At 58.9% G+C, this 21,938-nt stretch overlaps 13 protein-coding genes across 13 annotated transcripts; 7 read left to right on the plus strand and 6 right to left on the minus strand.

Annotated features, from left to right (window-relative positions):
* Nucleotides 1-93: 93 nt before the first annotated feature.
* A1Q1_02517 (uncharacterized protein) lies at nt 94-909 on the minus strand (the record flags this gene model as incomplete). The annotated part of the gene is made up of 4 exons (XM_014323779.1): nt 94-198; nt 393-557; nt 622-704; nt 753-909. The coding sequence occupies 4 exons, from the start codon at nt 907-909 to the stop codon at nt 94-96; spliced, it is 510 nt and encodes a 169-aa protein (XP_014179254.1).
* Nucleotides 910-2,081: 1,172 nt separating this feature from the next.
* Nucleotides 2,082-3,560, plus strand: A1Q1_02518 (uncharacterized protein; the record flags this gene model as incomplete). The annotated part of the gene is made up of 1 exon (XM_014323780.1): nt 2,082-3,560. One exon carries the CDS (start codon nt 2,082-2,084, stop codon nt 3,558-3,560), a length of 1,479 nt encoding a protein of 492 aa, XP_014179255.1.
* Nucleotides 3,561-3,854: 294 nt separating this feature from the next.
* On the minus strand, nt 3,855-4,688 carry A1Q1_02519 (uncharacterized protein; the record flags this gene model as incomplete). Its single annotated transcript, XM_014323781.1, has 1 exon — nt 3,855-4,688. The coding sequence occupies one exon, from the start codon at nt 4,686-4,688 to the stop codon at nt 3,855-3,857; it is 834 nt and encodes a 277-aa protein (XP_014179256.1).
* A 599-nt stretch (nt 4,689-5,287) lies between these two features.
* A1Q1_02520 (uncharacterized protein) lies at nt 5,288-5,695 on the minus strand (the record flags this gene model as incomplete). The annotated part of the gene is made up of 1 exon (XM_014323782.1): nt 5,288-5,695. The coding sequence occupies one exon, from the start codon at nt 5,693-5,695 to the stop codon at nt 5,288-5,290; it is 408 nt and encodes a 135-aa protein (XP_014179257.1).
* Nucleotides 5,696-7,497: 1,802 nt separating this feature from the next.
* A1Q1_02521 (glutathione S-transferase) lies at nt 7,498-8,327 on the plus strand (the record flags this gene model as incomplete). The annotated part of the gene is made up of 5 exons (XM_014323783.1): nt 7,498-7,569; nt 7,614-7,809; nt 7,898-7,997; nt 8,035-8,191; nt 8,238-8,327. The coding sequence occupies 5 exons, from the start codon at nt 7,498-7,500 to the stop codon at nt 8,325-8,327; spliced, it is 615 nt and encodes a 204-aa protein (XP_014179258.1).
* A 727-nt stretch (nt 8,328-9,054) lies between these two features.
* Nucleotides 9,055-10,231, plus strand: A1Q1_02522 (cytochrome-b5 reductase; the record flags this gene model as incomplete). The annotated part of the gene is made up of 5 exons (XM_014323784.1): nt 9,055-9,105; nt 9,165-9,198; nt 9,240-9,311; nt 9,353-9,663; nt 9,704-10,231. The coding sequence occupies 5 exons, from the start codon at nt 9,055-9,057 to the stop codon at nt 10,229-10,231; spliced, it is 996 nt and encodes a 331-aa protein (XP_014179259.1).
* Nucleotides 10,232-10,361: 130 nt separating this feature from the next.
* On the minus strand, nt 10,362-10,848 carry A1Q1_02523 (uncharacterized protein; the record flags this gene model as incomplete). The annotated part of the gene is made up of 3 exons (XM_014323785.1): nt 10,362-10,667; nt 10,706-10,784; nt 10,823-10,848. 3 exons carry the CDS (start codon nt 10,846-10,848, stop codon nt 10,362-10,364), a joined length of 411 nt encoding a protein of 136 aa, XP_014179260.1.
* A 224-nt stretch (nt 10,849-11,072) lies between these two features.
* On the plus strand, nt 11,073-15,042 carry A1Q1_02524 (uncharacterized protein; the record flags this gene model as incomplete). Its single annotated transcript, XM_014323786.1, has 3 exons — nt 11,073-11,585; nt 11,737-12,963; nt 13,006-15,042. 3 exons carry the CDS (start codon nt 11,073-11,075, stop codon nt 15,040-15,042), a joined length of 3,777 nt encoding a protein of 1,258 aa, XP_014179261.1.
* Nucleotides 15,043-15,559: 517 nt separating this feature from the next.
* A1Q1_02525 (uncharacterized protein) lies at nt 15,560-16,630 on the plus strand (the record flags this gene model as incomplete). The annotated part of the gene is made up of 3 exons (XM_014323787.1): nt 15,560-15,700; nt 15,773-16,217; nt 16,356-16,630. The coding sequence occupies 3 exons, from the start codon at nt 15,560-15,562 to the stop codon at nt 16,628-16,630; spliced, it is 861 nt and encodes a 286-aa protein (XP_014179262.1).
* Nucleotides 16,631-17,216: 586 nt separating this feature from the next.
* A1Q1_02526 (oxidoreductase, short-chain dehydrogenase/reductase family) lies at nt 17,217-18,206 on the plus strand (the record flags this gene model as incomplete). The annotated part of the gene is made up of 4 exons (XM_014323788.1): nt 17,217-17,333; nt 17,466-17,840; nt 17,957-18,077; nt 18,115-18,206. The coding sequence occupies 4 exons, from the start codon at nt 17,217-17,219 to the stop codon at nt 18,204-18,206; spliced, it is 705 nt and encodes a 234-aa protein (XP_014179263.1).
* Nucleotides 18,207-18,593: 387 nt separating this feature from the next.
* A1Q1_02527 (uncharacterized protein) lies at nt 18,594-19,563 on the plus strand (the record flags this gene model as incomplete). Its single annotated transcript, XM_014323789.1, has 3 exons — nt 18,594-18,695; nt 18,958-19,118; nt 19,308-19,563. The coding sequence occupies 3 exons, from the start codon at nt 18,594-18,596 to the stop codon at nt 19,561-19,563; spliced, it is 519 nt and encodes a 172-aa protein (XP_014179264.1).
* A 158-nt stretch (nt 19,564-19,721) lies between these two features.
* A1Q1_02528 (uncharacterized protein) lies at nt 19,722-20,730 on the minus strand (the record flags this gene model as incomplete). Its single annotated transcript, XM_014323790.1, has 6 exons — nt 19,722-19,875; nt 19,922-20,153; nt 20,237-20,332; nt 20,382-20,483; nt 20,540-20,657; nt 20,713-20,730. 6 exons carry the CDS (start codon nt 20,728-20,730, stop codon nt 19,722-19,724), a joined length of 720 nt encoding a protein of 239 aa, XP_014179265.1.
* Nucleotides 20,731-20,949: 219 nt separating this feature from the next.
* On the minus strand, nt 20,950-21,637 carry A1Q1_02529 (uncharacterized protein; the record flags this gene model as incomplete). Its single annotated transcript, XM_014323791.1, has 2 exons — nt 20,950-21,382; nt 21,498-21,637. The coding sequence occupies 2 exons, from the start codon at nt 21,635-21,637 to the stop codon at nt 20,950-20,952; spliced, it is 573 nt and encodes a 190-aa protein (XP_014179266.1).
* Between the last annotated feature and the right edge of the window lie 301 nt (nt 21,638-21,938).

Raw genomic sequence — 21,938 nt, forward strand, 5'->3', positions numbered from 1 at the left:
GAAACGCTATACCTATTCTACATGCTTTTGATGATTATAAATGCTGCTTTCGGTTCTGATGAGATCTGGAGAGCAGGCACATTTGCGCGTCAATTAGACCTCAATGCCCTTGGCTTGAAGCTTGAACTCAAGCTCGTGCATGGGGGTCTTCATGATCTCCTTGAAGCCGAGGGGTGCGGCCCAGAGCGCGCGGAAGATCTGGATGAGGATAGCGAAGCAGAGCTGGGGTCAGCCTTGGACTTCGCTTCCAGCTTGGTGCATCAATCTCTCGTGCAAGCACCCCACGGACATCCAGCAAGACCATTGAGCGTTTGGGTGCGAGCCGCCACCTGAGGACATGAATTTCGAACAATCCGTGGGGCGACGGACGTGCGAGAGAACAAGGGACTCACGAAAATGAGGATCAGAAGCCAGACAACCGCGTCCGCGAGCCACACACCCTCGTCGTGGATGAAGTCGCGGGCGTCGTGCTGCAGGAGGACGTGCATAATCATGCAAGCGGGAACGAGAGTCAGGTCCCAACCAAGGTAGAGGAGCCACGCCTTGGGCTGGTACTTCTGAAGCCACAAACTGAGGTAAACCATCACTCACACCGCCGAAGCGTGTCACTGCAGAACCAACCTGAGTGCAGATACTCACTGAACGAAGAAGTAGGACGCGCCGGCGAAAGCGCCCAACAGACGCGCGCCAGTGAAGAGAACCAGCTTTTGACACTCGTCTGAGGTTAGTTACATGGCAGGCTCGTAACTCACCGTACTCCTCAGGATAGCGACGATGGCCGTCGATCTCCTCGCTCCATGAGTCACGAATGCCCAGAGCGTCGTCAAGCGTACAAACGACGGCGATGAACTTGGCCAAAAAGAGGACGGCAATGGTCCAGAAGAGGTTGTTGCGGATCCTGCCGATCATATTGATTTACTGCTGAAATTACTGCTGGATAAGATTTGTTGACGTCGGGATTCGGTAGGTGTCGAAGATGAGCTAAGGTGTAAGATGTTGAACAATGTGGGAGTAAAGAGGATAGTGGAGGAGCGCTGGGTTTTATGTTGCGCTGGGAGGAGAGCGACGTGTGAAAGTGCAGACTGTGTGCATCTTGGCGAGGAGGTCAGAGGAACAACGCACATACGGGGGCGCCCCGGACTCGCACTTCCTTTCGTGCACTACCACGTCCCGCCTGCCTTCTTCCTTTCTCACCACCAACGGCGCGAGGTATTCTTCTTGCTACCTGAGCGACATTGGGCGTTCATCTTTCGGTGAGGAATCTCGTCGACGTTCGTCATTGATTATGCAGTTCACAATTGCTTACCCTTCGTACCCGTTCGCAAACTCGCGGGTGGTAGCAACGAGTGCCTGCGATGATTTCACTCAGTGACTGAGGGGTTGCCAGTACCTCTGAAAACATCGTAGGCCTGGCCGTTCGAAGCCAGCGGGAGTCTCCAGCCTCTCAATGCCGATGTGTGCCGAAGTGGTTCAGAATAGACCGTTGCAGGTCGGTCAACTCTCGTCACGGTGAGTCGGGTACCCGACATTCTATGAACGACCGACGTTATCTTGCGTTGTGACATTCCGACGCACTGTCGAATCAGTGCTTTCTACGTCTTGCAATCACGACACACTTCTGACATGGTTTGACGGCGATGGGCGGGGTCAGCATGGCTATGTTAGAGCGACGAGTGCGTCGGAACCGCCTACGACGATCTACGTCAAGGTCGGCAACTTCATACACCTCGGCCAATTCTCAAAATTTCGAGCGTCAAGCCGTCTCACAACATGGCGCCGACCGTCGCTCAGTCTCACTTGTCACGACCATCGACACTCATCGACCGTCGACGTGATCGCGACGCACTTGTTCATCATGGGCCGACATGCATACCACATCGCTTCAATGACCGATAGCAGCCACAGATATATCGCCGGCAACGCCGAGTAGGAAACTGTCATGGTCAACCGCGCTACTGTATTGGTTTTACGCACCAGTCACGCAGCCTCCTCTATCGCTGTCATCTCGATCGCCATCGCCTTCCCTTCCCTCCAGACAAACCCCGTCTATCACGTCCTCGTCTTCCAACTCGGACGTTTCCATGGAAGAGTCCGATATGAGCCCGCATGTCGGCTCAAGTCATTCCGCAACGGAAGACGCAAACCTTTCCGAGGGGGTCGATACTGAGCCGGGCGTCGACAACGCAGTCCAGCGTCTGAGCTCCGACGCCGAGGCCGACGCCGAGCCTGTACTCCCCACCTCAGGAGGCCCAATCATCTTTGAGGCCGACGAGGGTACTGACCCCTCCGCTGCCGCCCCTGACTCACTGCCCACCCAGCCGAACGTCGAGGTCGAAGCTTCGAGCTCCGTACCCCTTCCAGGGGCCGCCTCATCCCAATTGGCCCAGTTCTCCGACGCCGAAAACCAGCCATTAAACCCCAGCCCTGAACCTTCAACAACCCAAAATGTGCCAGAGTTCGACGACGACTGTTATTGCTCCGACTGTTTGTCCGACGCTGAGGATGATCGCATGGCGATCGATGGTGACATGGATAACGCTTCCGAGGGCGCCACTATCGACGCCGCCTCCTTCCCTCATATCGTCGACGCCATACGCGACTATGCTATACAAGTATCTCCGCTGACGGTGCGGAGAGTGCATCGCGCATGGCGAACAAGTGCGGATCACCATCTCGGTCGGCACATCCGCCTCGATCTCCGTGCCCCAGGTCTACACCGCAACGGACGGCAAGAGCCGTACCTGTGGCTGTTCAGCAGCGCCTCAACCGGCATCCCCTTCTTGAAACGTTCCCTTGGCCGACCAGATCAGTCAGAGCTTCGCCGCTCGCGCACCGATGCCCGCCGAGTGGCCCGCATTCTCGACGTGCATGCGTGCACGGAGTTCGTGAAACGCCCCGTCGACATCAGCGATTGGCGCAAACTACACACCGTCCGCCTGGTGCAGGGCCGAGGCAGCGTCGCATTTCACACCGCACACACAATGCCGAACGTAAAGCGCATCGTCTTCTCCGACGGACCGTACGACCGCAACCACGCCGCAGCCTGTCCCCCCGTGGAGCAGATGTTCCACGGTCGCTATCTACGGACCCGACGAGTGGTGTGCAACTTCCGCACTCCAGGAAACTCAGACGGCGGGGACATCATCGCGCTGCCGCGTTTGGCAGATCTTGTGCTCATCCTGCATGGGTGGGGGGTCATCCCTGGCTTCGACCCGACGGAGCCGTTAGGTGTGAACCACCCCTTAGACGAGATTCGCGGACTTGCGTACTTCGCCGCGCTAGAGGGTACGCGGGTCACGATCGTGAATGCTGCGCTTGCAGACCTGAGCAACGGCAGGAGGGCTTGCAACATGGGCGACGTTGTCGAGACGCTGACTCAGATGTGGACTGCAGACCTGCGAGACGAAGAGATGGCTGATGGCACTCCTATCGACGAACAGCAGGTACTTGGCATGATTGAGTTCATTTCACTTCAAGAGTATAGAGAGAGGGTTGGCAAGACCACCTTCGCAATCGAGACCATGACCGACGCCACAGCTCAGGTGCCCCAATATTCTTGAACTTGACAAGTAAATGCATCATTCTCATTCCCTCCCCGTCCGCTTCACACAGAGGGCAAACGATTCCTCAATACGGCATCCGCACTCTCCGTTCATGCTTTTGTGATGTCATCTCTGGGCGCGGGCGGTCAGTCTATCCTGCCCGGGGGATGAGACCTGGCGTCAGTCATCGACACCACGGGGACGTACTGTGGTCCAGCATGCAGTCGATCGTGTCGGATTCTTCGAAGCCATAATCACCGAGAACGCTGCTGTCGGACATCTTCGTGCCGTCGTAGTACAGCCTAGGAGGAGTTAGCAGCTTTCTCCCCTCAAACCAACTGAAGAGCCTGAGGACCATGATTGCGGAAGTACTGGTAAGCAACCCAGATCTGGATGGTCAGCCGAATCTGACACAGCCCGTCTCACCTTAACGCTGTAGACAGTCGTGGTCTTCCATGCCCTCATTGGCTGTGTGCGATTGCCAATGCGGACGAAGAGTGCCAGCTCGCTGGGGGCGTAGGTCTTGATATGACGCTTCGAAGCAGTGTGCTTGCGACGCTCCCACTCGATCAGCCAAGGCTTTTTGTCGTCCTCTTCGACAGGGCGCTTCCTGACCGCAGGCTGACGGTCGAAAGTTGATGCCCCGTGGGAACTTGCGTGACCCGTCTCGGTATGGGTGGCGATGGCAGAGTTGGTAGTGTTTGTGGCCGAGGGTTCTGACGGCCCAAGAGCGCTCGACTGAACGGTATGAGAAGGAGCCCCGGCGCAGGTAGGCGGAGACCCAGTCTTGGATTTGCTTGCGCAGACGCCAGCAAATGCCGACTCGACCTTCGAAGGCGAGCCGTGGACGGAAGGCGAAAGTGATGATCCGCGGCCAATTGTGCTGGCCCCAGCCGAGCTAGGGCGGTAACTGAGAGTGCTACGGGTGCTGTCGGTTGAAGGCGAAGTCTGGCGGGTCGAGGCGGGAGAGCTTTCAAGACTCGAAGTCGGCGTCAAGGTCGAGTCGCTACAGTCTCCCGTCTGGAGTGCGTCCGAAACCGCGGACACAGAGGAGCAGTCGGAGCAATCCGACAGAACGATGGGCACGTACATCTTCGGCAATGAGGTGCCGAATAGATAGGCGGGAATGAGGCTCTTCTCTGCCATGGCCGGTTTGCTGTTGTGAGCGAGATGGCTATGGGAGAACTTCGAGTACGACGGCTCCTTTTATATATACTCTCAAATGGCAGGGTGCTGCACTATAACCAAGTTGTGCTCCGCTATCGTCATAAGGGGGCGTAGTCAGTGACGTTGAGCGAAACATGGGGTGTGACCACTCTCATGCCCCAGTCTGTCAAGGAAGGCAACGCCAGCTGTGATCGAGCGTTGCTGACGCCAGCTACTCATTCATTTGAATGCACACTGAGTGTTGGCTACAGCTCCTGGTTCATCATACGGTGAGTGGGATGGACTCTTAAGAGGAAGGCGTATAGGAGGATGATTCCCAGCCAAACAGTCAAAATTCGCAGCAACGAGCGCCGAAGTGTCGAATAAAGCCCGCCTCTGACTGTGCAGAAGACAATGGTCCCGTCTCTGATGCCCGTCTGAGCAATGGTCATAGAATCGTTGATTCTCCCTGCGTGATAGCCGTTGTCAGGGCGGAGTCTGCTGTCAGCACGGCAACTTTGTGTACTCTCACGCAATGTCCTGCCACGAAGCGTAATAGGCGTCCGGGAAGTAGAGCTGCTTGATGATGACCTGTGCTGTCAGCAGTTGGCGAGATTCCCTCTCACCTTGAGGGCATAGATGCTGTTGTCCATGTACACCCTTTGTGGGTACAGAGCGTCCCCAATGCCGAGGTAGAGCATGATAGAGCGGCGCTTTGTCAAGGGGAAGTCGTTGGGTGGGCCGGGGTCTTGGCGCCGCATGCGGCGTGGGTCGAACGTCCAGGGAACCATGGTGGCGTATCTTTCGATGGGAGAGCGCAATGACCGCTCGACGGCACGCGGGGGCACAAGGGCGGCGAGGGGATAGCGGCGAGAAAAGACCCACCCGTGAAGGAACGGCAAGCGACGGTTCTGGACACTCCAAACAAGAATCCCAGTCTCGGGAGTGGTGTCCTTGTAAATGATCAGGCCCTCTTCCAGGTTGAGCGGTCGACCTTCGTCAGTCATGTTGGAGGTGTCGGAGTGGCTCCGGTCATCGTCAGACATGGCGGGACGATCGGGCTTGCGACTGTAGGACGGATTCCTAAGAGCTGAGCTCAATTTGAATGCATTCGCCATTCCGAGGACGCGTCATGGCATCCATACGACAGCGTACAGCGCATATTGGTCTCCGCTGCGACATTGTCAGGCGACAATGGACACAAAGGAGTAGCCTTGAAAGGCTGGTACGAGCCCCAGAGCAATGCTGCAATGCTTTGTCAGCGTCGTCTGGCTGCTACACATCTGAATCTAATCAAGGAGGAGTAGCGGGTAGCGAGCTGGAGGATGATGAAGTGGGAGCGTCTGTCAAGCAGTGGCCGGCATCGCTGATCCGCTTCGGCACAGGGTCCCACGGATTTTGTTGATGACATCCGTCCTCTTATCTTATCTGCCGATTGCGGGCTTCGCTCCGTCCGCTTGATCGGGATTGTAGTCGGAGTGAGACAGAGTCCTTTGGAAGGCTTGTCAGGCTCGCAAATTGTATTCGACTCAAAATCCAACAGATCTTCGGTCTCGGTTTCCATTACAGACTCAACGTCTCGGTGCCATGAACCAACAGGTCTGCACAGCGTACCAGCTGTCGAGGACTGCAGGGCTGGGCAGGCGCTATAAAGATCTCATAGACCCTTAACTCGACGGTCGAGGGCCAATACGAGGCATGCGAGCCCTGCGATTTCGCATTCTCGGCGTTCGCCGGTGCGGCGAGTCGACTAGCCCTGGGACTTCAGCCTGGGACTCGATTGCAGCTACAGAATCGATGCTCATTCCTCGACTGTAGCCCCCATCAACTGAGCATGAAATGCGGTCTGGCCTCCAGACTCTCATTCAGTGTTCGACACTCTGGTAACTCGTGGAGCCACTCTCCGATCACGATACGGCCAAAGACTTCCAGTCTCCTCACTGTCACAAGATCATAGACGGCGTTATTCCCGGCCCTTGATCACGGACAACGGGCTTGGCCGAAGTGTAGTGCGGCGTGGGTCAGACTCCGTTCTATGCATCGTTGCATACCTTGCGATCGAGCGACGATGGTCATGGGGTCCGGTGTTCCGAGACGGTGCCGAGTCAGCCGACGCGCGACACGTCTCCATGTGATGCAACTTTGCACCGCGTAGCCGTGGGTCGGCCCACTGTGCCGTAACGAGCAAACCGAGCGACCCGCTATCGCCGAGCAATCATTGCTTTGCGCAGTCTAGGAAGGTTGAAAGGTGCACAGAGCGAACAGAGGGAATCAGGAAGGCGAGGAGTTCTGCATAAATTCCAGCATACCCACATCTCGGTCCCCTTCCGGAGTGCCGCGCCTCGGTCATGACGTCCGAGGAACGTGCACCGACTGTCCAGGGTTTAAGGTTTAGAACGTGACATTCCTTCTGTGCTGAGCTGCGGGCGGCGCGGCGGCTTCTGCAAGGCAGGTGAACAGGAGGTGCAGAAGGAGGAGGCTGTGGCGCCGGCTTGGGCTGAGGAGGATGTAATTAACCGTTTCGATCATCTGATGTTCCGAGCAGTGGCAGCACTAGGCTGCGGTGCGACAGATTCAGTGCAAGCAACAAGGTTCGATTCATGGGCAGGGACGGATGTTCACATGATATCCAGTGCGGGGTTTACGGCGCTGTTCATAGTCGTCTCTCGGCACCATGCGGACGCCCTCGGCACCCGGCGAGGGGCAACGGCGCTGGGCTCGAGACAGCGAGTATATTATACGTGGCTGCCGAGCTCTGACAGACCATCTTCCCATCGTCCATCGAACGGCTATCGACCAGTCACCGACAATGAGCGCTGTTCCGGCTGAGAGCGACTATGAAGGCCCTCCCTACATCCTGTACGGCCATCCATACTGGCTTGTGAGTCCAATGTGGCGTTGAGCGCTGACGAGTAGGATCTCCAGCGTGTGTTGGCGATTATGCAGCTCGGTGGTGTGACCCAAGATCAGGTCGCGTTCGTCCCGACCATTACTGGTAATTTATGGGAGGACTTAAAGCCAGGCGAGCCCAGTGATATGGAACCTTTCAACGACAAGCGGCCCCAGCTAGTCGACACGGAACGTCTCCTGAGCATGTTCAAGGGCCGTGCTATCTGTCGCTGTGCGTCCTCAGACCAGTGTGATCTGACGACTAGATCTCATGAATGACGTGGGATCCAATCTCCTGCCGCCTGACGACGATCCCGCAGCGTTCATGCGCTTCGAGCAGGCATGTGCCGTTGAAGTCAGCGACTTTGACCCGGTCGCGAGCGAGCTGATCGACGAGGTGGTCGCTAAAGATGCCGGATTGTGAGGAGTGTGGTAGAGCTGTCTGCTGATTGCCCAGTGACTACGATGACGCGCGATACAAGGAGTTGAAGGGGGAGTTCGAAGACGTCCTTGAGTCTTACGAGCGCATGCTCTCCAAGACCAAGTATCTTGCCGGCGACAAGATGACCGCCGCCGACGTTTATCACCTCCCCTGTATCCGCGCCCTGAACAAGGTGAGCTGCCTGATTCAAAGGGCAAGCAAACAACTGACGGGTTCAGCATTCCGACGCTATTCCCACGCTCAAGAACCACAAGAACGTCAAGCGGTGGTGGGATGAGCTGGCTGGCTTGGACGTCCAGTTCTTCTGAGGCGAGAAGTCGAAGTTTATACGAAAGAAAAGCGTTTGTGAACGAAAGGGCACAGTAGCGCTTGCTGTAAGAAGAATGAAGATATCGAAGTGGCCACGTCCCGTGTCCTGCTGCTGAAAGGTTCAACGCTGACTTCGGGCCATTCGGGTACCAATGCTGCAGTGAATCGTGCTGCTGAGTGATAGATCAACGAGGTCAACAAGGAAAGTCAACCTCAGCCTTTGGGGAGGTTGTCGACAAGCGAACAAAAGCGAGACCTTGTCACGTGACTATTTACCTCTTCACAAGTCATTGTTATCTCTATCGATATCGCGAACAGCGGCCATTAGTATGTGCATTCCCTTGGGCAGAGAAGGTGGCGGAGTCCTATTTTGGAAGTGTCAGAGTCAGGACAACCCTGCACAAGGATGTTGGAGAAGCCAAGTGTCAGACAGCCGGAGAGCGTGATAAGTCAGCGACTGACGCCATAGGATGGGCTGGATGATGGAAGCGGAGCCCCATTGGTTTCTCACGGCCCACGGCTCGTCGGCTCTCTCTGTCACCACGCAGCGGGCAGTCGCCGGGCTGCCTTGCTGGCTAATCATAGGTCGCAGCGGGCTTCAAGATTGAAAACCCCGAATAAGACGTCACCATCAGACTCCGAACCCCAAATACTTGCTCCGAGACCACATCCGATCTTTGAATCCAGATCTTCTCACTCCCTCAGAAAGGATCGACAAAAACAAAAATGCTCCTCTCCCGTGCTACCCCCGCCCTCCGCGCCTCGTCGCGCCAGTTCGTGCGTCATTCCTCCATGTCTCCCGGCTGACAGAACAGGCGCGCTACAACTCGACCCAGGCCGGCGCTGGTGCTCCCAAGAAGGAGCCCTCCAGTGCGTATCAGCTATAGCCAAAGACCTTGCTGACAATGCAGACTGGGGCATGATCTTCTCCGTCGCCGGTGTCGCTGGTCTCGCTGCTTACGCTTACATTAACCGCACCGAGGGTGAGTTGCGAGGCTTGCGTTGTTGTAGCTAAACAGAGCAGCTCAGAAGAAGAAGGCTGCCGCTGCCTTCCCCGCCATCCCCGGCCTCGACCCCAAGGAGTGGACTCCCCTTACCCTCGAGGAGGTTAAGAAGTACAACCACAACTCGCACACCTTCAAGTTCGACTTCGAGGGCGACGACAAGGACCAGAAGACCGCCGGTCTCTCTGTTGCTGGCTGCATCCTCGTTCGCAGCCCCACCGGCGAGGGCCAGGTCAACGACGACAAGGGCAAGCCCGTCATCCGCCCCTACACCCCCGTCTCGGCCCACGACGCCCGCGGCCACATCGAGCTCCTCATCAAGGAGTACCCTGTACGTTTCCGACGGAAAAGCTCAGCGCTGACAAACACAGACTGGAAAGCTTACCCCTTGGCTCTCTAGCCTCAAGCCTGGAGACAAGGTCCTTTTCAAGGGCCCCATGAAGAAGTACCAGTACCAGGCCGGCAACTTCGACCGCGGTGTCTTCGTCGCTGGCGGCTCCGGCATCACCCCCGCTTACCAGCTCATCGACTACGCTCTCGAGAACCCCCAGGACAAGACCAAGTTCACTCTTCTCTACGCCAACGTTGAGGAGGAGGACATCCTTCTCCGCGAGAAGTGGGACAAGCTTGCCAAGGCCCACCCCGACCGCCTTCAGGTCGTCTACTTCCTCGACAAGCCCCCTGCCAACTGGAACGGCGAGTCTGGCTACGTCTCCAAGGACAAGATCCAGAAGTACTTCCCCGCCAAGAAGGATGGCGAGAAGGTCATGGCCTTCGTCTGTGGCCCCCCTCCCCAGGTTGCCGCCGTTGCCGGCCCCAAGGACGGCATGAAGCAGGGCGACGTCGGTGGCGCCTTCAAGGACCTCGGCCTCACCTCCGAGGAGGTCTTCAAGTTCTAAGTGTCTAGATGCGATAGAAGTGCAGATCAGATGCAAAATACAATACAATGCGAATACTGAGGATGCGGTGTGTGTACAGCGTGCGATGATGGGTCGGCGATGAGGAAGGCGGAGGATGGACGAAACGTGCTCATCGCATAATCGTGCTCTCGTCACCCTGCCATTGGTCGTCCCAGCGCTGCTGGAGACTGGCGTCGCTCTGGTGGTACTGGCCGACTGTTTGGTCGTCCTGCTCTTCCGCAGCTTCGGCCTCCGCCTCGAACCGGCTCTCCTGGAAGGCCATGAAGACACTGGCGCGGTACTGATGTAAGCTTGAGCCAAGGATCATCCAGCTTACGAGTGTCAGGACGAGCTTCATCTTCCTCTCGAGTTCTCTCAAATCCACAAGAAGATCTGAGTTCGGCTTCTCGGATGTCTCGCGTGCGAGCGCCGCAATCTGTCGTGTCAGCTTCCCCAGGTGGCTGCGCAGCTCACTCGTTTCAACTTGTCGGCCAGCTTGGCGTACTCCCACAGCACCTCCGATTCGAGCGGTGAGAGTTGAGAGTGGTTCGCACTAGAATGTCAGCCGCTTCGGTTCAACGACGAGCTTACTATGGGTTCACGGTGGCGACGGACATGGCAGTGTGTGCATGATGCATCATCTCTAGCGCGATTGTTGACACCCTCCTCGTCGCGTCGCAGGATGAGCGGAGAGAGCGGCGAAGTCCGCGTTTGATCCCGTGCTTGTTGTTCACCTCCACCAGCGAAGTTCTCTACGAGCTGAAATTTCAGTGCGGTGAGCGTCATATCCGGACCCACACCTCCACCACCCGCGCCGACCCCCGACACTAAGCATCCCAAGATGCTGACCGGCTCTGCGCTCATCAAGGCGCTCAAGGCGCCAAAGGAGGATCCGAACCAGCGAAAAATCGATCTCGCGACCGAGGCGTGGAACGACGCCGACCTCCTCATTCCGAGGAAGGCAGAGGTGCTCGCCGACTGGGTGCTCGAGGCGTGGACGCGGTCCAAGCCGGGACCCAGTAGTCCGCTGCTCGACTCGAAATACCACCAGCTTCTCATCCATGTCTACCCCAGCTGCCCCGTTGCGCCGACCGCCCAGATTGGCCTTCTCTCCAGCTACGTCCAGTCCGTCGCCACGGCTGAGGCTTGCAGCTCGGACTTGGCGGAGGTTGTTGGACAGAGCCTCCCCCTGCTCCTCCGTGGGCAGAAGGCTGAGGCTTGGGCGGAGCAGTGGGGGAAGCTCGTTGAAGTGCTGGCCAAGAAGGACATCGCGGTCGATGCCCTCCGACCAGTGGTTGAGCTAGTGTGCGACCAGCTCGCAACGTCTCTCGCCGGTACCCCGAACCCGAAGAAGGTGAGCAGCTTGCAGGACTTTCCCTTGAGCTAACAATAGATCACGAATTCTCTCCACTCTCATCTCCCTGCCTATGCTGAGGCTCTCTACCACCACGATTCACTGCGACCGACCCTCCAGGCGCTCTCCTCGACACTCCTTTTCCCTGCAGACTGTCGAGCCGTTGAAGGTCGCTGTGCGCGCCCTCATCGGAGACAACTCAAATGCTGAGGCTGGCCCGTCGAAGCCGAAGCTCTCTGATCCTCGACCGGTTCTCGCTGCGGTTCCGCATCTATTCTCGGCGTTCGTCGACTCGACGCTGCACAACCGCTACACCCTCTACGGCAAGACCTCTAGCGACCGACCGATCGACGTAATTGTCGCCGATCGTGTGCGAACAGCGATTATCTCCGGCATCAGCGCTTCTCTTGACCTCGTGAACGGCATTGAGGGGCAGCTGAAGATCGACTCAAGCTCGGCACCTTTGCTTCAGGCGATCTGGACAGCGCGCTTGGCGCTCTGGCGGAGATTGCAGGAGTGGGGCGGATACCTGGAGTCGGACACGTCAGCCAGTGATCTCGTCACGAAAGCGGCCCGACAAGCCTCGGCGGCTCTCTCGCAGTACGGCGCCTCCGAGCCGAATGCGACGGATGAGGGAATTGCCGGACCCGTTCTGCGAACATTAACGGCGCTCGAGCAGCTGGACCACGACCGAACACAGCTCGAAACGAGTGTACTGGCGTGGTGTCTTGCCAGCCCGCCGCGAGTACACGTTCCGGCTCGTGAGCTACTCGCCGCCCTCCTCAAGTTCCACTCTCTCACCCACTCACTGCCGAAGTACTTCAACCTGATCATTGTGTCGCTCGAGGAGCTGTTCGACGCGAAGCTGCCCCAGGAGGCTCTCGATGCGCTCTACACTCTGGTTGCCACGGGACCGCTTGTCGACAAGTCGTACCAGTCCGAGCTGTCTGGCGCTGTCCGGTTGACGAACCTTGGAGGACGAAGAGGCCCGACGTGGGCAGGTCTGCTGAACGATGTTGCATCGCACGTCACCTCGGCGCTGGAGGGCAAGCTGGGCGCTGCCTCTGCGCGATTGGTTGGCGAGCTCAGCCGTCTCGCCAAGATCGTTCTCGACGCTGGCGCTTTCGCCAAGCCTGGTGACGGAGAGATTGAGGCTGCGGTGGGACACACGGCGAAGGCGTTCGAGGTACCGCAATCGGATGAGGAGCGCCCGAAGAAGAAGCGCAAGAGCAACGCCGGAGGCGACGATGCTCTGGACTACGTGAACGCGGCGAGGCTGCGTGTGGCCCGAAGCGCTCGTCTGCTGGGTGCCGACGTCCACGTTAGTGGCGCCCTTGCAGAATCCAAGTCGGCTCTCCCGGAACTGAGGTTCGAGACTGTAAGTTGTTCGGCTTTTTCCCCAAACTGACGGCAGTTTGAGTACCTGTACACCGCTCTCGCCCTTAGCCCTGACGACTCGGAGGCCGTCGACACCGCCCTTTCCACTCTCGACCACAAATCGGTGCCGTGGTCCGGACGAGACGCCAGCGTCAAGAAGGACTCTCTGGCTGCTGCTGCGTGGACTATCGTTGCCGAGCTTGGCATCAGTGTCCTCGATGCCGCTGCGAACCAGCAGCAGCTGGAGAAGCTTGCCGAGATCATCTTGAGCCGGGCACAGCCTGTCGAGTCGATCGACGAGTTCTCGACGCCAGTTGCTCTCGCGCACATCCTCTCTACTGCGGAGACGTGGGAGCTGCCGAACCTGCGTTCTGCACTGCTGAAGGCGTTGGTCGGCGCGTCTGCTTCGAAGGGCAGCGCCACTGGCGTGTTCACCGTGCTGACCGCCTGTCCCGCTCAGTGGCTTAGCAAGGGTGCTCGTAACCAGCTCCTGACGGCCGCCTATCAGCTTGACGCCGATCTGAAGGGCGAGGAGCGTGCGGTTGTGCGATCGTGGCTCGCTCGTCTGGCTAGCGTCGACGTCTTTGGCCCTCTTGACTATGATATCATCAAGACGCTGGATAAGACGTCCGAGGGATGCGAGGCGGAGACGACAACGCTTCTCCAGCTCGCGTTCACTCACTTCGTCAAGCAGTTCGGCACCGACCCGAAGCCGCTCGAGAAGCTTGTCAAGTCGGCAGCATCCTATCCGTCCAAGAGCTTCCCGACGCGACGCACGGTGCAGACGCTTTTGACCTGTCTGTCCTCTGCGTCCCTGGACCGTCTCGCCAGCCTGAAGGACAAGCTCGTTGGACTCGAATCGTCGGTGCGGAAGGCACTTGAGCCCGAGGTCAAGTCGGCTCTCGCTCACCCTGAGGACAAGACGGACCTGTTCGCTGCCTGGCGCGCGCTGGAGACGTACAGCCGTTGGCTCGGTGTCGAGACCAACGACACGATCGGCCGTGACCTGCTTCGCTCCCTCCTCGCCAATCCGGCCACTGTCAACCGTGAGCTCGCCGCCGCTGCGCTTGAGCTCAGCAGTGGACTGGATGTGCTCGCGGCGTACATCGTACTCCCGTGCGCCCTCGACCAGGCGATGACCAACTGGGCACGCCGCCTCGATGCCTCCGCCTACTCGGAGGCGCTCGACTCCCTGATCCCCCTCATTCAGGCAGCCAACGACGTGGAGAAGACTCGCGCTCTGCGAGCTGTCCGAATCCTTCTCTCTGTTCCCGTCGAGGGCTCGGGTCGTGTTATCGCCGCGGCCCTGCCCTCACTTCTCCTCGCTGTCGACTCGGCGTCTCGCTCCCGATCACTTGACGTTCTTCAGGCTGCCCTCCAGGTGCTGAACGCGCTCACGAGCGATCGTATCGGTGTCGTCCGCGGTGGCGACGTGGCGCAGATCCTCTCCACGCTTTCGGCCGTCATCACTCCCGACTCGGAGAAGGCTGCTGCCCCACGACCGGAGCTCTTTGCTCTCGCTCTGGCGCCCGTCATTGCGCTCGTCCGCCAGCGCCCAGAGCTGCTCCCGCCATTCCTCCCAGCCCTTGTTGGTCTCCTCGCCGGCTTCTTTGCTCTTCTGCAGCGCCCGCGTTTGTCGGGCTCCGCGGCCGCGCAGGCCAAGGCTCGTGCCAGGCAGCCGTACTGGGTTGCAGGCGAGGCTGATGCTGACGCGCACCTGCTCGCGCGAGCTATGACTGCCCTCGCGACCGCGAAGGTGAAGCAGGGCGAGGGCGCAGAGGCAAAGTCTCTCGCCGCCCCTCTGGCTAAGCACGCCCCCGCGGTTTTGGTCGCCTACGCTCGCTCCGCGTCGGATGCCTGGATGGGTCTCTCGCCGCAGGTGCGCAAGGCGCTCGAGCAGGGGCTGTTCAGCGTGTGTGATATCGTCACTGCTGGAGGGCGTGCGGACGGTCGAGGAAGGGAAGGCGAGGGCGTCGGCGTGCCCTTTGGCCTGGGTGAGGGCAACGGTGAGGCTGAGTGGGAGGTGTGGAGGAGGCTGTGGACGACATGGAGCCAGAAGAGGTACACTGGACGTGGATAGAGGCCGGAGCCAGAAGAGGTGACCCAGATAGAGGCTAGACATCATGTATTTTCCCATTGCATTGACCCATTGGGGCGCCGCTGCTTCGAGTGTGACGAAATCTCACTGATAAGGACGGCTTCGTGGACTCCCTTGGTCAGCTGGACCCCACTCCTCTCTGTGCAGCATGCTTTCACTTTACGCGCGGGCCGGCCATCCGTTGAAGCGCGGGGTGTGCAGGTCTTTCACCAATGTCCGAGCAGGAAAGACTTCGGCAATCAAGAGACCGATATTATCGGACCGATCACCTGACATCAGCGATAGTGCGTGCAGCTGGCGGAGGAAGACGACGCCAGTGGGCGCAACGAATCGACGCAACGCACACACCACGCCGCATCTGAACTTCATCGCACCTTCGATCTTGTGTCTCACAGCTCGCACCTCGTCTCAGTCTCTCCGGGACGCAGGAGTGGGTTGTTCGAATATCCTAGCCTCCTTCCTTCGCTTTATCTCTCCATCGCTGACCAACTAGACCATCATGACTGAGCCCCTCGTTGCGACCGGGAACGGCACCTGCGACGTGCTCATGCTGAACAGCGGCGACCTGCCGCAGACAATCAAGGCCGACTGGATCGGGACGCACGAGGACGACCCCGTCGTGCTCCCCATCCTCGTCTTCGTCATCAAGCACGAAAGGAAGTACTATCTCTGGGTGAGCTGAAAAGAAGTGGTAACCTAAGCTGACTCCCAGGACCTGGGTACGCGTGCCGACTTTGCCTCGTCCGTCGACCCCGCCATCCTTTCCCGTTTCCAGCGCTCTCCGCCCGTGGTCCACCGCAAGCTCCCCCAGGACTTGCCCAAAGACTGCCAGCCGCTTAGTGGCGTCTTCATCTCGCACTTCCACTGGGACCACTGCGGCAATCCCGCCAGCGTACCGCCCGGAGTACCCGTGTGGGTTGGGCGTGGGGCGCTGGAGGGACTCGAGAAGGGCGGCTTCGGGGCGCATGTTGGACCTGCCCCGCCCGAGGTCAAGGCGCGCATCAAGGAGATTCCTGAGGGCGACACGAGCGTCTGGGGCTACGAACAGAAGGGCTGGAATGTGTTCGGCGACGGCAGCTTCATCATGCTTCCTGCGCCGGGGCACTGCGCGGGACACTGTATCGCCATTGTGCGAGTGCAGAAGGATCCGGACGCCTGTGAGTGCCTCTGACCTTGTAGCTTCCCCAGCTGCGTGAGTTGCAGAGAGTAGCTGACATCAGACATCGTGCTCGGATCTGACAGCGGCCACTCGCGCGCCCTCTACGAGCCCTGTCCGTGTCACCATGCGACGGCAGATTTTGGCCGTCTTCCACTCCACTCCGACGAGGAGGAGGCGAGGCGCAATCTGGCCCGCCTGTCCAAGATCCACGCTCGTGACGATTGCTGGATCATCGTCGCGCACGAGCGCGAGGCGAAAGAGGTGGTTCCCGAAGAGACGTGGCTCGGCGACTGGCGCGAGAAGGGCTGGAAGGACAAGGTCGGCCAGCTCAGGAAGGACGAGGCGCTCATCGACTGCTGGGCCGACAAGATGAAGCCGCAGAAGGTCGTTGGCGAGGAGAGCTATGAGTGAGTATGAGAGCGGGCCGACGGGCTCGCGTGCATCGGTGTACTGAGGAGTGTCTCTAATGTGTACAAGTCGTCGTCCCCATCGTCGAGGTCCGTCCAGGTCGAAGTTGTAGTCCATAGCATCCCGTTGTACATATCTAGCCATGCATTCAGGTCCTGAAGCATGCTGAAGTAACAGACCGTCCGACGAATGGGAGCGAGGGTTCCCCAGCTTGTTGCGGGAAAGTCCACTGGTGCCCCAGCCGGCCTTGTCCGTGTTCCTGAGCTGGTCCGATCGCGGTGACGGCTGTGCTCGGTATGATCAGCCAATTCTCTCCGCCAGGAGGGCCAGGAGCAGCTGTTACACGCTGCCCACCTGACCAGCCTCGTTCCTGCATACCTTCTCGCAGCGCGCGGCGTCTTGCCAGCCCGCACTCGCGCACATGGAACAGGGCGGACGCCGCGCCGCCCACCTCGTCGTATAACCCGTCCCCGCAGCCGAACACCATACGCGACCAGCGCCCCCAGCCCGGCCTTCGTCGCATTCTCTTGCACCTTCCTTCCTTCCTTCTTTTCACACACTCACCCACTAAACTTTACGGACATCCACAATGAGCTCATCAGGACAGCAGCGCGTCGCCATCGTCACTGGCGCTGGAAGTGGATTCGGCGCCGGCATCGCGAAGCGCTTCCAGAAGGACGACGTTGCCGTCATCGTCGCGGACATTGTGAGTTAGCAGGCGCAACAGGATAAGCTGACAATCAGAACGAGCAGGGCGGCCAGGCGGTCACGGACGAGATCAACCAGAACGGCGGCAAGGCGACCTTCGTCAAGTGTACGCTTCCACGTCAGACTGTAGCTGACAGCAGGCGACGTCACGAAGCGCGGTGACTGGGAGAACGTCGTCAAGGTCGCGCAGGAAACGTACGGCGGCCTCAACTATGTCATCAACAACGCCGGCGCGACCTACAAGTCCAAGCCGGTGCTGACGACGACCGAGGCCGACTTCGACCTCTGCATCGACGTCAACCTCAAGTCCATCTTCCACTCGGTGCACGTTGCGGTCCCCGTCCTCCAGAAGACGACTGCTGCTGGCCAGCCTGCCGCCGTCATCAACATTGCCTCGACCGCTGGTATTATGGGCCGCCCCGGTCTCACCTGGTACTGCGGATCCAAGGCCGCCGTTATCAGCTGCACGAAGAACCTCTCGATCGAGTTTGGAAAGCAGCAGATCGTGAGTGTGCATTGGCCACAGGCTCACCTGCTACGGTGGAACGTCGGACTGCAGCCTTGAGATGCTGTAGAGGGTATCCAAGCTGTTATGCTCCTCCATTCGAAGCTAACGTACAGCGCTTCAATGCCATCTGCCCCGTGTTCGGCAACACTGGACTCAAGTCGGCCTTCCTCGGCGAGACGACCGAGGACCAGATGCTCGCCTCCATCCCGCTCGGCCGCATCTCGCAGCCTTCCGGTGAGTTCAGGACATCCTGGTGTGAACTGACATCTAGACATTGCGAACGCGACCGTCTTCCTGTGCTCAGACGAGGCTTCGTTCCTGACCGGCGTCGCCCTGCCCGTCGACGGCGGCCGTCTGGCTTAAGCTTGTAACACGCCGAAAGATACAAAATGAGTGTAGTGCAGAACGTTTTGGTTATAGGCATGCATCGAATCTCAGAAGCTCAGGACTGCACACACTGCATGCTGCATACATGAACTGGTGCTGGTTTCGGCCGAGACTCTGAAGCACGTACAATCTTGGTTCATCCATGTTCCCCGTGGGGACAGGGGTTACAGGGCCCTGCGTACAGTGCAGCTAACCGATCGACTCGGACAAGCTTCGGGTAAGTGCGCCGCCGCCTATCCGTGCCAGGAGTGCGTGCTGGTTATCGCGGACTATTTCGTGCGGAGGAGTTATCCCGTCATTCATACTGCGCTTGACTTTCTTTGTATCTCCAACAAATACTCTACCCACAACATCATCGCAAGCATGTCCGGTACCGAGCAGAAGAAGCAGATTGGAGAGGACCAGTTCCACACCCCCGAGCTCGACGCTGCTCGCCAGGAGATCTGGGACAACGGCATCAAGCAGGTGAGTCGCCCACTGCGCCCACATCGTGGAGTCTGCCGATGAGATCGTGCGAGCGAGTGGTTGCCAGCGCAAACAAGCCTCCGCCTTGATCTGGAATCGCCGCGGCCTCCGGATTGCCCCTGGTCTCCAGCGAGTCTCGTGGCTTGCTTGCTCAGGTCAGAGGACTGATGCAGCCGCTGGCCAAGGTCGCATGTGGATGATGAATGAGGGTCGAGGCAGAGGAGGAAGACAGCAACAAAGAAACGGTAGCAGCTGACAACAGCGCCGTCGTGTTCTCGGAGACGCCTACGTCGATGCGCAGCTTGCTCGTGGCTCGAGCGAGTTCGCCAAGCCCGCCCAGGACTTTGTCACCCGCTGTGCTTGGGATGGACTCTGGTCGCGCCCGGGACTTGAGCTGAAGCACCGCTCGCTCGTTGTCATTACGTGAGTCCATATACTACGCTGGCTTGACCGGTCGAGGCCCTTCGTCCTCGCACAGGCGTGGTCGGACATCGTGAGGTGCGGGGCAGGCGCCGAGCGCCGAGATCGCTAGCAGCGCCCACACAAGCCGCCAGGGAGTACAGTCGAATGATCGGGATGAGCTTCAGTTGCGGCAGAGAAGCTAACGTGCAGTATCCTCGCTCTCGGCGGCCACGAGAAGGAGCTCACCGGCCACACGAAGGGTGCCCTCCGCAACGGTCTGACCGAGGACGAGATCCGCGAGGCTGTAAGTCCTCCTCCTTTGATCGAAACTGACATCCAGATGATGCACGTCATGGGCTACGGCGGCTTCCCGAAGGGTCTCGAGGCGTTCCGTATCGTCGGCAACGCCATTGAGGAGTACAAGAAGGAGCAGGCTGCGGAGCAGGCCAAGCAGGACAAGCAGTAAAAGTTAAGTGCATATGCATCTATGACCAGCGACGCGGTGCGCCCTGCTGCCAAACCAGCCGAAGCCAAGCCAGCGGCGTCAACGAGTCTGAGCAGCTGCTCTGCATGAGCTCAAGCAAACGCGTGTTAGAGCTTACCTTGCTGCGGAGTGATCGGCCCTCAGGCATTCCGCCGCGCCTCCTCGAGCACCTCCGTCAGACTCTTGACGGTGTGCACGCCCTTGAGATCTTCTCCGTCATGCCTGATAGCGCCGTCGGAGTACTCTCCGTCTCGTCTGAGGAGGCGAGCCTCCAGTCCCGCGTCGATGGCACCTCTGTAGTCCCTGCATGTCAGTTATGCCTACGCAGCGGAAAACTCACGCTTCAAGCTCGTCCCCGACCATGATGACGCCGTCGCCCATCTCCTCGCCGGCGATCTTACAGGCGGCCTCGTAGATGCGCCTGTCCGGCTTGGCCGCCTCGATGTCCCAGGACAGCACTGGCGGGCACGTTAGGAGTGGCAGGATATGAAGTGCAGATAACGTGCGCAGGATCCGCGGGTCGGAGTTGGACACGCAGGTGATTTTGATGTCGAGATCGCGGAGCCCGTTCACTGAGGTCAGCTATTAGCTCGACATCCAACAGCAAAGGACGAGATGAAGGCGCAACCTTGAGGAGAGAGTTGGGGGAACTCACGCGTGTCAAGCGTATCAGGGAAGAGCCGGTAACCCTTCTCGCTTTCGAACCGTTCGAGAAGGTTTGGAATCAGCTGCCCGCCCTTCTCCTTCAAGTCTGTCCGTCAGCTTGGTGTGTGCTGGAAAAGCTCACCCTTCTCACTGACGCCCGCGTGTCGCATACACCGCGTGATGATCTCCCCCCACCAACTCTCGGGCGACAGCGGCGGGTCGCTGTGCTTGCCATACACCGGGAACTTGGTGTTCATCTCACGGAAAGCTGTGTGTCAGCTGGCTGGTACACAGAGAGCCTAGCTGTACAAACCGGGCTTGAAAGCTGCCTTCACCGCCGCTGGGGTCACATTCAGGCCAAGGGCTTGCGCCTCTGCGGCGTACTGCTCCGGTACGGGGAGTCGTGGCGTGCACAGTGTGTCTGGAGTTAGCTGACACAGCACGAGGAAGCAGCTCACCGAAGACATCGAACAGCACCAAACGCACTTTGCTCTTGCCCGACATGGTGGATGAGGTTGAGTCAACAACAGACTGATGTCATCGAGCCGCTCACATCCGTTTGCTCCCGTTCTCGCCGCCGATCACCTCACCTAGCCTGTCGGTGGTGATGTCCGACGCTTGCTGCGCAAGTGATCAATCACTATATACATAACACTACTGCCAGCAAACTACATATCTTCGTTAATGTCCTAGCTATACAGTTGTCGACTCTTCGGTGGCTGTTCAGCCGTGCTGGGTGAAAGAGAAGAGCTGGTTGTCGTCGTTGACGCAAGTGTTGTCGGGGTGGCAGCGCTGGATCTCGGCCGTGTTGCCGTTGACGGTGATGCACGCGCCGGTCTTGACCTGCTTGATGCGAGGAACGCCAGAGAACTCGAGGAAGAAGCGCTGATCGTCTCCCTGAGGACCCCACCAGTACTGCGCGTTGCCGAAGGTGAACTGGCAAGGGTCCTGAGTGTTGCACGGCTTCACAACAAGGCGACGGCCGTCAGGAGGGGACGCGCCTGAAGTCAGCTCCTTGGCATCGCTGATACACCTCACCAGCACCGCCACCATCACGAAGTCCGCCGTCGAGGCACAGATCGGGGTGCGAGATGAGCGAAATGCGGCCCGAGGAGCCCGAAGCGGGGAGCTTCCAGCCTTGGAAGTCGCTGGGGCACTGCTCACTGGCGAATCAGTGGTTCGAAGGTACTGGAGAGCTTACATTGTGACCTCGGAGGTGCGGTCGGTGCATTGACCACTGCTATTAGTCTGGCCCTCTATTGTCAGCTTACGGGATCTTGGGTTTGGGGTCGCGGACGACGAAGCAGTTGCTGCTGCCGGAGTGGGTATAGATCTGCTGACCCGGAGCGCGTTCCTCGATGGGGCTTGCGAACACGGCGGTCAAGAGAGCAAGAGTGGCGAGGGCGAACATGTTGCTCAGTGAAGTTCAAGTTGTGAAGGGAGGTAGGAGGAAGATGCAGGTTGACGCTGGAGTCACCTGGGCGGCGTTCAGTGGGTCCTTTAAGTCGGCTGGGTGAGATTCGCCTCGCCAACTTCCGGCGAGTTTGGAGTGCGCCCCTGCGTGGTCTGTGATCTCTTGGCATGCCTCGTGATCCTCGGAGCAGTGTGCTCTTCGAGTGTCTTCCGAGCGAGATGAGAATGCAGTAGGGGCGGAAGTGCGAAGACATGAGGTAAGGTTGGGGCATGTTAACCGTGGTGTGAGCCTCAGGATA

The sequence above is a fragment of the Trichosporon asahii genome (assembly GCF_000293215.1).
Source record: "Trichosporon asahii var. asahii CBS 2479 unplaced genomic scaffold scaffold00051, whole genome shotgun sequence".
NCBI lineage: Eukaryota > Fungi > Basidiomycota > Tremellomycetes > Trichosporonales > Trichosporonaceae > Trichosporon > Trichosporon asahii.